This window comes from Salmo salar, chromosome 12 (assembly GCF_965601325.2).
Source record: "Salmo salar chromosome 12, fSalSal1, whole genome shotgun sequence".
Lineage (NCBI taxonomy): Eukaryota > Metazoa > Chordata > Actinopteri > Salmoniformes > Salmonidae > Salmo > Salmo salar.
In genome coordinates this window covers 61,902,238-61,913,789 of record NC_138302.1, presented here as the reverse complement: position 1 = coordinate 61,913,789, position 11,552 = coordinate 61,902,238, and the positions used below count along the sequence as shown (strand labels likewise).

At 44.2% G+C, this 11,552-nt stretch overlaps 1 protein-coding gene across 1 annotated transcript; it reads right to left on the bottom strand.

The window, feature by feature from the left end:
* Positions 1–7,215: 7,215 nt before the first annotated feature.
* Positions 7,216–11,361, bottom strand: LOC106565389 (transmembrane protein 233). The gene is made up of 3 exons (XM_014132448.3): positions 10,742–11,361; positions 9,083–9,217; positions 7,216–8,820 (listed from the first exon to the last, which is right to left on the bottom strand). The coding sequence occupies exons 1-3, from the start codon at positions 10,946–10,948 to the stop codon at positions 8,809–8,811; spliced, it is 354 nt and encodes a 117-aa protein (XP_013987923.1). The 5' UTR covers positions 10,949–11,361; the 3' UTR covers positions 7,216–8,808.
* Between the last annotated feature and the right edge of the window lie 191 nt (positions 11,362–11,552).

Genomic DNA, 11,552 nt, shown 5'->3' with positions numbered 1-11,552 from the left:
CCCCTTGGTGTTTTTCCTCTTTTGTTGCATTACAACCTGTAATTTAAATTGATTTTTATTTGGATTTCATGTAATGGACATACACAGAACAGTCCAAATTGGTTAAGTGAAATGAAAAAAATAACTTGTTTCAAAAAATTAAAAAAAATGCCCCTTTGCTATGAAGACCCGAAATAAGATCTGGTGCAACCAATTACCTTCAGAAGTCACATAATTAGATTTCACTCAGGTGGACTTTATTTAGGTGTTACATGATCTGTCACATGATCTCTGTGTATATATACACCTGTTATGAAAGGCCCCAGAGTCTGCCACACCACTAAGCAAGGGGCACTACCAAGCAAGCGCCACCATGAAGACGAAGGAGCTCTCCAAAAAGGTCAGGGACAAAGTTGTGGAGAAATACAGATCAGGGTTGGGTTATAAAAAAATATCAGAAACTTTGAACATCTCACGGAGCACCATTCAATCCATTATTAAAAAATGGAAAGAATATGGCACCACAACAAACCTGCCAAAAGAGGGCCGCCCACCAAAACTCATGGACCAGGCAAGGAGGGCATTAATCAGAGAGGCAACAAAGAGACCAAAGATAACCCTGAGGGAGCTGCAAAGCTCCACAGCAGAGATTGGAGTATCTGTCCATAGGACCACTTTAAGCCGTACACACCAAAGAGCTGGGCTTTATGGAAGAGTGGCCAGAAAAAAAGCCATTGCTTAAAGAAAAAATAAGCAAACACATTTGGTGTTCGCCAAAAGGCATGTGGGAGACACCCCAAACATATGGAAAAAGGTACTCTGGTCAGATGAGACTAAAATGTAGTTTTTTGGCCATCAATGAAGTGCTATGTCTGGCGCAAACCCAACACCTCTCATCACCCCGAGAACACCATCCCCACAGTGAAGCATGGTGGTGGCAGCATCATGCTGTGGGGATGTTTTTCATCGGCAGGGACTGATGGATGGTGCTAAATACAGGGAAATTCTTGAGGGAAACCTGTTTCAGTCTTCCAGAGATTTGAGACTGGGACGGAGGTTCACCTTCCAGCAATGCAATGACCCTAAGCATATTGCTAAAGCGAAACTCGAGTGGTTTAAGGGGAAACATTTAAATGTCTTGGAATGGCCTAATCAAAGCCCAGACCTCAATCCAACTGAGAATCTGGTAGGACTTAACGATTGCTGTACACCAGCGGAACCCATCCAACTTGATGAACCTGGAGCAGTTTTGCCTTGAAGAATGGGCAAAAATCCCAGTGGCTAGATGTGTCAAACTTATAGAGACACCCCAAGAGACTTGCAGCTGTAATTGCTGCAAAAGGTGGCTCTACAAAGTGGTGACTTTGGGGGGATGAATAGTTATGCACGCTCAAGTTTTCACTTTTTTGTCTTATTTCTTGTTTGTTTCACAAGAAAAAATATTTTGCATCTTCAAAGTGGTAGGCATGTTGTGTAAATCAAATGATACAAACCCCCCAAAATCAATTTAATTCCAGGTTGAAAGGCAAGAAAATAGAAAAAATGCCAAGGAGGGTGAATACTTTCGCAAGACACTGCAAACAATATAGCGAAAAGCACTGCAATCTCGCTCTGGTTCTGCACATAAACGGGACCCACCCTTGGCCCTGCTCTACTCTGCCGATCCCCGTTAACACACTACTGCCATAGGACAAAATAAGGAGGGGAAAAGACAGGCAACATACAGAAAGGGTCGGGATAGGTTTTAGATTTCTAGGGTCTGACAAGGATCATATCCCCACAAAATAAAATAAACGTCTCTGTATGGCGATATCCAGATCCGCACAGCACCCTGTCCTGTTACAGGACAGGGTGCTGAGACTTGGTGACGTCACCAATGGAACCGTCTCCAGTGCTAAACGAAAGTAAGACAGACGGAAGGGAAACCACTAGACATTGGTCCAGTGTGATTACAGCAATGGTCCAAGACATGATCCCTTGTATAGGGTCTGATCCCCACGGATAGGCATTCTCCGCTCAACTCCCAGCCTCGAACACCACAAAACACACGACTTTTAATGGAAATGACAGCCAATCCCCAGCTTCTGATTTGCTAACTCGCTGGATGTGTGTCTGATCACACCAGCCCCGCCACCCACTTATCCACTTATCTACCAATCCATCTCGTGACATACATACAGTATGTACAAGCAAACATTTTGTTTGTACCCTTTGTTGGCACCATTATGTAATCCAAAAGCACCTATAACTTGTAGCAAAACACTTCTTGGATAACAATTTGTTTGATAAAATAGACAAGAAATGTCGAACAGAGAGATACCCCTTAGTTTTGTAAAAACATTTACATTTTAGTCATTTAGCAGACACTCTTATCCAGAGTGACTTACAGTAGTGAATGCATACATTTCAAGCATTTTTTCTCCATACTGGTCCCCCCTGGTAATCGAACCCACAACCCTGGCGTTGCAAACACATTGCAAACACCATGCTCTACCAACTGAGCCCCACGGGACCGTGTTTTCTTTTCCATAAAGCAAAACATATTATCGTACTTTACTCCACTAGGCTCTAATTTGAAACCACACTACCATAAAACATATCAGTATGTCTTATTTTCTGGTAGCTTGTGAAAAGATGATCCTACCCCAGCTTTCCTATATCTACCCTCCAGATTAGTCGGTGTGTGAGGTCTTAGCAGTGGCATCTTGAACATCCACAGACGACCGGGGATTTCTGTGACCAACTACCCAAAATCCACATCTTACGACTCTTCTGACAGTCTCTAACGATAGGAGATGGATATGCACTGATGACATGCTATTTTAGGTCAAGCAGGGAATGTGCCTGGGCAGTGTATTCCAGCGCATCTTATTACCAAAGGTTCTGTCAAACTATCCGGCCACAGACCATCATTGACCGTCTCCAGTGTGGCTCTCAGGCTTAAGCCACTGACTGCCTGTGTGCCCCACTTGTCTTAACACGTTCTCAGGACTATCCTCTTTCCCTCATCATCATCACCGTTAGGTTATAATGCTGCGTTGCGTGAGAAGCATGATATTGAGAAGTGTCCAGTGAAACAAACACTCAAGTGGACCGAACAGGTTACAACAGTGAAACTTGGTTGTGTGGAAACAGAAGCCTACATCAGTTTTGACTTGTGTGATTATTTCATGCATTAACTCATTGGCCAATAGAAAATAATTTGCACAGACCATCAACTTTCACTAGCCTGTTATAGACATTGTCATCCTTTACAAGGCAGACACTTGTCATTGCAATGCCATTGGCTGATATCCCGTTGACATACTGTTCCCCTGTTACTAGCAGAGGCCCATAACTGAACTCCATAGAAACCAGGCCTCCCACAGCAAAACAAGCGGAAATTTAGCCTCACATTGAAGTGTTTTACCATTTTATTTTCAGGACAACCAGGGCTACAAGTAGAATACAAAATAATTTGACATAAACAGTTGCATTTAGGAGTTTTATTGACAAATGTCAAGAAACAAATAAGGTCTGCTAAGCAAAAACCGAATAAAAAAATTAATTTATAAGAATGCCGTAAGTACAGAAATTGTTTACTCGGTGGGTAATGAATGTCCAACTAGTCAGTGACAACTGTGTGGAGTTTGGAGTTTGTTACAGCAAATATGTGAGCTTATTACAATATTATAGACATTATTTCCTGGGATTTCCTATGATCTTCTATGTAGAAGAACCCCTTACCTTCTAACGACTCTTGTGTAGCTTGTGAGCGCCATAGAGAAAAACCGTCAGAGTCTCAGCTTTTCATAGATGGTTCATAATAGTTTGTCGTTCACCATTCGGACTCTACAGACGTTTTGGTGAGAAGAACTGCCCCTTGACCCCGCCTCGGACCCCTTCTGCGCTTGTCTCACAAACACTGCTCTAACTCAGCCCCCGTTAATCACACATACTAATGGTTGGTATCAGCGGATACAGAAGAATAGACAAATCCAATGGTACAACTAGAAGACTGTAGCTCAAACACACAATGTTTAAAAGGTGTTAGTCCAAAACGCGCCAGTGTGATAGTGGGACTCAACAGGTAGTAGCTGAGTCAGCTCTTGTCCGTGTGAGCTACATTTGGCAGAACACAGCAGGCTAGCGTGTCATGCAGCCCAACACCTGCACACAGGGGGACATCTGTCCCTATATTTAGCCAGTGATGGGTGATACTGTTACATATCAAACTACAGGATCCTTCCAACTCAGCAGATTGCAGGGGACTAGGGGAGAGCCAGGGGGAATGGGAGATGGGTGAATGAGGGCCAGAGTAGGTTGTGGGCAGTAATTAAGACCATCTGTGTTCAACCTGAGTTATCTGAGCTACCAAAACTAAAAAACTCTCAGAACAACTCCTAAACCCTTCATCTTACTATGCCCTGTCAATGGCAAACATGAACATAAACCCAACTCTTAGGTTTTTTTAAAGACATTTGTTACTAATTCATCTTTATTATGTTGCTATTCAAATATATTACATTCTGTCGGTATAAAGTTTTTATTCCTGTATTGTCATTCTGGGGGGGTTTTTTACATGAGAAGAAAACACTCCTACACTTACAGTGCATTCGGAAAGTATTCAGACCCCTTGACTTTTTATACATTTTATTACGTTACAGCCATAGTCTAAAATTGATTCAATCGTTTTTCCCCCTCATCAATCTACACACAATACTCCATAATGACAAAGCAAAAACAGGTTTTTGCTTTTAAATTTGTAAAAAATTAAACTGATATCACATTTACAGGAGTATTATTTACTCAGTACTCTGTTAAAGCACCTTTGTCAGCGATTACAGCCTCAAGTCTTCTTGGATATGACGCTACAAGCTTGGCACACCTGTATTTGGAGAGTTTCTCCCATTCTTCTCTGTAGATCCTCTCCAGCTCTGTCAGGTTGGATGGGCAGGGTCGCTGCACAGCTATTTTCAGGTCTCTCCAGAGATGTTCAAGTCTGGGCTCTGGCTGGGCCACTCAAGGACATTCAGAGACTTGTCCCGAAGCCACTCCTGCGTTGTCTTGGCTGTGTGCTTAGGGTCATTGTCCTGTTGGAAGGTGAACCTTTGCCCCAGTTTGAGGTCCTAAGCGCTCTGAAGCAGGTTTTCATCAAGGATCTCTTTGTACTTTGTTCCGTTCATCTTTCCCTTGATCCTGATTAGTTTCCCTCTCCCTGCGACTGAAAAACATCCCCACAGCATGATGCTGCCACCACCATGCTTCACCTTAGAGATGGTGCCAGGTTTCCTCCAGATGTGACTCTTGGCATTCAGGCCAAAGAGTTCAATCTTGGTTTCATCAGACCAGAGAATCTTGTTTCTCATGGTCTGAGAGTCCTTTAGATGCCTTTTGGCAAACTCCAAGCAGGCTGTCATGTGCCTTTTACTGAGGAGTGGCTTCCGTCTGGCCACTCTACCATAAAGGCCTGATTGGTGAAGTGCTGCAGAGATGGTTGTCCTTCTGGAAGGTTCTCCGATCTTCGCAAAGGAACTCAGGAGGTCTGTCAGCCTGACCATCAGGTTCTTGGTCACCTTCTTGACCAATGCGCTTCTCCCCCGATTGCTCAGTTTGGCTGGATAGCCAGCACCAGAAAGAGTCCTGGTGGTAACAAACTTCTTCCATTTAAGAATGATGGAGGCCACTGTGTTCTTGGGGACCTTCAATGCTGCAGACGTCTTTTGGTGCCCTTCCCTAGATGTGTACCTCGACATAATCCTGTCTCGCACCTCTACAGACTATTCCTTCAACCTCATGGCTTGGTTTTGCTCTGACATGCACTGTCAACTGTGGTACCTTATATAGACAGGTGTGCGTGCCTTTCCAAATCATGTCCAATCAATAGAATTTACCACAGGTGGACTCCAATCAAGTTGTAGAAACATCTCAACCTGAGCTCAATTTTGAATCTCTTAGCAAAGGGTCTGAATACTTATGTAAATAAGGTATTTCTGTTTTTTGTTTGTAATACATTTACAAAAAGAAAACCTGTTTTCGCTTTGTGATAGTGGGGTATTGTGTGTAGATTAATGAGGACATTTTATAATAAGGCTGTAACATAACAAAATGTGGATAAAAGGAAGGGGTCTGAATACTTTCAGAATGCACTGTACATATTTGGCAGAAGTAATATCAAGTAAAAAAGCGAAAGACATTTATGACAGTAAACACTCGACAGTTACATGATTGACACATCAAACATCCCAAGTTGCACAATAATGCCACGTTCAAAACAACTGGGTATTTGGAAATCTCTGACTTCCAACTTCAGTTCAGTGCATTCAAGACAGCTGGAAAAAAAGAGCTCCGACTGGGAAAATAGTTTTGAATGGTCATCCAACTCGGAATTCCAATTCGGAAACTCGGGCATCCTTCTAGAACTCTGACTTTCCGACCTGAAAATCCCTGACTTCATGTTTTGACCTCTTTTTTTTCCAGAGTTCCCAGTTGTCTTGAAAGCACCATAAATACTGTAATTGTCAGCATGTTAGTGCTACAGTGACCACACAGTTACCGCTGCAAAAAGTAATTGTTCACTCGTCCAACAGCCCACGTTATCAATCAACGCACACAGGAATGGGCAGGTGTTTCTTCCTCGTGTGTGTGTGTGTGTGTGTGTGTGTGTGTGTGTGTGTGTGTGTGTGTGTGTGTGTGTGTTTAACTATCCTTGTGGGTACCAGAAGTCCTCACAAGGATAGTAAAACAAGGAAAATTCAGACAAGTGGGAACATTTTGCCCGTCCCCACGAGGAAAAACGCTATTGTAGGCTTAGGGGTTAGGTTTAGCTTTGGGGTTAAGGTTAGGCTTAGGGTTAAGGTTAGGCTTAGGGTTAGGATTATATTTAGAAGTTAGGGAAAATAGGATTTTGGATGGGAATCAATTACACTGCTCAAAAAAATAAAGGGAACACTTAAACAACACAATGTAACTCCAAGTCAATCACACTTCTGTGAAATCAAACTGTCCACTTAGGAAGCAACACTGATTGACAATAAATTTCACATGCTGTTGTGCAAATGGAATAGACAACAGGTGGAAATTATAGGCAATTAGCAAGACACCCCCAATAAAGGAGTGGTTCTGCAGTGGTGACCACAGACCACTTCTCAGTTCCTATGCTTCCTGGCTGATGTTTTGGTCACTTTTGAATGCTGGCGGTGCTTTCACTCTAGTGGTAGCATGAGACAGAGTCTACAACCCACACAAGTGGCTCAGGTAGTGCAGATCATCCAGGATGGCACATCAATGCGAGCTGTGGCAAGAAGGTTTGCTGTGTCTGTCAGCGTAGTGTCCAGAGCATGGAGGCGCTACCAGGAGACAGGCCAGTACATCAGGAGACGTGGAGGAGGCCGTAGGAGGGCAACAACCCAGCAGCAGGACCGCTACCTCCGCCTTTGTGCAAAGAGGAGCAGGAGGAGCACTGCCAGAGCCCTGCAAAATGACCTCCAGCAGGCCACAAATTTGCATGTGTCTGCTCAAACGGTCAGAAACAGACTCCATGAGGGTGGTATGAGGGCCCGACGTCCACAGGTGGGGGTTGTGCTTACAGCCCAACACCGTGCAGGACGTTTGGCATTTGCCAGAGAACACCAAGATTGTCAAATTCGCCACTGGCGCCCTGTGCCCTTCACAGATGAAGCAGGTTCACACTGAGCACGTGACAGACGTGACAGAGTCTGGAGACGCTGTGGAGAACGTTCTGCTGCCTGCAACATCCTCCAGCATGACCGGTTTGGCGGTGGGTCAGTCATGGTGTGGGGTGGCATTTCTTTGGGGGGCCGCACAGCCCTCTATGTGCTCGCCAGAGGTAGCCTGACTGCCATTAGGTTCCGAGATGAGATCCTCAGACCCCTTGTGAGACCATATGCTGGTGCGGTTGGCCCTGGGTTCCTCCTAATGCAAGACAATGCTAGACCTCATGTGGCTGGAGTGTGTCAGCAGTTCCTGCAAGAGGAAGGCATTGATGCTATGGACTGGCCCGCCCGTTCCCCAGACCTGAATCCAATTGAGCACATCTGGGACATCATGTCTCGCTCCATCCACCAACGCCACGTTGCACCACAGACTGTCCAGGAGTTGGCGGATGCTTTAGTCCAGGTCTGGGAGGAGATCCCTCAGGAGACCATCCGCCACCTCATCAGGAGCATGCCGAGGCGTTGTAGGGAGGTCATACAGGAACGTGGAGGCCACACACACTACTGAGCCTCATTTTGACTTGTTTTAAGGACATTACATCAAAGTTGGATCAGCCTGTAGTGTGGTTTTCCACTTTAATTTTGAGTGTGACTCCAAATCCAGACCTCCATGGGTTGATAAATTGGATTTCCATTGATTATTTTTGTGTGATTTTGTTGTCAGCACATTCAACTATGTAAAGAAAAAAGTATTTAATAAGATTATTTCATTCATTCAGATCTAGGATGTGTTATTTTAGTGTTCCCTTTATTTTTTTGAGCAGTATATTTGGTCCCCACAAAGATAGCAATACAAAACTGTGTGTGTGTCTGTGTGCGTGCGTGCTGTGGGTATCATGTGATCCAGAGGTCAGTGTTCCATACAGTCTTTCAAAAGCAGAGTCTTGCTTCTTAAGTGCTTCTCCCAGATAGAAGAGTAGGAAGGCTGGGTGTGGAGGACGTGTGACGGAGAGAAAAGATGGACACCACACCTGGGGTGGAGTCCCGTTCTTGAGGATGGAGATCCGGCACCCCAGAACCCTTGTCATAGTCCATTCAGAGGTGTCCATAGTCCATGTCTTTGAGAGCGACATTTACTTTGTTTCGCTTTCTCAAGGCATACTGCGCAACTCTTCTAAAATTTATACTAGAATAGAGAGAAAGATAAACACACAGATGAGACATAGGCATAGAAGTATGCAAATTATATTTATATATGGTTGAATGCCTGTTTGAATGTTTGTCTCTGTTTAATATTTGCATGTACTTTATGTCTGTTCAAATAGTTGTTGTTTTCTTTTAAATACTTTGAGCTTTTGATTGAGCCTGCCTGGAGTGGCAGATGAGCGGTGTTAGCACTTTATGGGATATCCCATTGGTTACATTGTGGGGAAAGGCTGCTGCATTACCGTGGTGAAGTGAACGATGATAAATATGGCGATGATGAGGAGGCCGATGATGATGGAGGCGATGGCCACTTGGAGAGCTTTCTGACCCAGTCGTCGCGAGCCGTCATAGTCTTGCAACTCATAACTTTTCCTGGACTGCATGGGGACAAGAGGGAAAACACTTCACTAAGACAGCGTTCAACTTCACCAGCAGCCATGGACTAAAATGTGTTGCTTTACCATGATCCTTTAAGGAGAAACATGTTCATGCCACATACCTACCTCATACTGAAGTAGACCTGTATTTGGAAAATAATTTGGAGTAAAAGAAACGTGTCATATTTACATGTGATACTCACATGTGAAAGCGGTACGGTACACGTAACACCACACATGGGTTCAAATAGTATCCGTTTTCTTTCTAATATTTTGAGTGTTTGATTGAGCCTGGCTTGAGTGCCAGATGGGTGGGATTTGCACTTTTTACTATTCCATTGATTACATTGCACCAGACAAGCTCAATCACGGGCTGTTTAGAAAAAATACTATATGAACCCAGGTCTGCATGACATTGTGTGATTGTGTGTTCGAGAGTGAGAAAAGAAAGGTGGGAAAGAAAGTAAAGGGAGTCCAAACCCTTTGGATGGGAAAGTGTGTCAGTGACGTGGTGTTTTGAGAGGTGAGAGGAGCGAGCGCGTTAGGAGGGCACATCGAGCACGTCAGAGGGCACTTCGATGAAACCCTTCCCTACCACAGACACATCTGTTCCTCTCATCAGACACATTTGGCCATTTTTTTCTTCCTCAAACACAGACACGTACACAGACAGACAGACCGACAAGCCATGCACATACACGCACGGCCACACGCAGATATTAAAGTAAATACGGGATTACCGGTAGACTCCTTCCCATATTACCAACACCACTTCTCTTTCTTGGTCCCACAAAAACACACACACATCGTGAGAAAGTTGGGGCAGAGATCCTAGTGTGATCAGCCAGGTCTCAACACCATATCTTATGACCTGACATGTAGCTTAAGAACATGTGAGAATTGCAACGGAGAACTGTTGTCCTGGCAAGCATTCAAAGCTGGTGCACCAGATATTTTTTTTACTGCTTGTTGCTAGAATCCCAGAATAGGATTTTTGTCCTTTAGAGAGGCAGCCAAAAGCTAGAGCAGAGCTGCCTTCCGCTCTCCTCCACTTTCCCAATGCTTTTGAATAACCGCTAACGGACACAATCAGTTTCCACTAGCATTGCTATATTTCATAAAATGCTAGCCAGATTATTCTGGACATTGCTAAATAATTAGCTAATGATTTTAAAAAATGGTTTGGAGGAAACAACATCCTAGGGAAGTTGAAAATCAGGTCAACTTCAAAAATGTGTACTGTCCCTTTATTACTACATCAACAGAACGTGATTAGGATTATTAGGATTATTTTATAATTGCAAAAATGGTGAAATACAACTGGCCGTATGTTTACAATGTATTCATCTTGCAACATTTCACTCAGCATTGGCTTTTTCCTTCATGGAAATTGACCTGAGGTACTTTTCACACAATTTTCTATATATTTTTCATTCAGTATTCTATACATTTATATCAGCTTTAAGACATATATTAGTCAGTGAGTAAACCGTTTCCCATATGCCTGTGATGTCCCTTACTCACCAGTACTGAAAAGACCAGAGCTACAATGTTGACTGGGTACGCGGGGCAGAAGCAGGTGAGGATTGTTAGCCACAGGTAACTGTGAAGGGGAGGTGGAGGATGCTGTTCCCCCATAAAACTAAGTCTGTCAAAGTCTGCACTCCCATTTAGGGAACTCTTAACACCCAAATGCCCTCTTATCGGCTCCAGAGCCAGAGGACGGGCCATGGTGTGGGTAACAGACGACAAGAGCGAAAACACAGCCAACGAGAAGAAAAGAGAGACGAGCCACAAAACAACCAATGGAGAAAAAGGGAAAGTTAAAACGGATGGAGATGAAGAAATCTCAGGCCAAAAGAAAACAGAAAGAAAAAATAATGGCCAAATGACAGAAATTCAGCCAATTGTAGGAATGGTACACAGCACAGGAAGAACCCCACTCAGAAGAGGAAAAAAAGGGGCGAAAATCTGACTTGGAAAAAGGAAGGATGGAGTAGCCAGTGAAGAAGTAGAGTTGAGCAAGCTTTCCGGAACTGTCCAGAACTGATTGAGGGGTCTGAAGAAGGGAGGCTGGTGTGGAATGGGGACGTCGAGAACTGTACCCTCGCGTAGAGCTGACCTCATTTTCTTTAGGGTGCGCAACATGACCACCCCGTCTCACACACCCCTCCCCAGGCAAGAGAAAGGAGGGAGACGAGAGAGACCAGGATCTGACCTCATATGCTGTGGCTAACATTAATCTCCCCCCTTCACACACACACACACACACTGGCAGCCAGTCCTGGCCAACACTGAGCAAAGTGTGTGTGTTAGTGGTGGGGGTCACTGTTTA

What these genes read in the sequence shown, in the direction of transcription:
- LOC106565389 (XM_014132448.3), bottom strand. Translation starts at nt 10,948, where the DNA reads ATGGCCCGTCCTCTGGCTCTGGAGCCGATAAGAGGGCATTTGGGTGTT. An exon ending in CTCTGGTCTTTTCAGTACTG is followed by an intron (nt 9,218 to 10,741) that starts GTGAGTAAGGGA and finishes GTCCCCATGCAG; the next exon opens with TCCAGGAAAAGTTATGAGTT.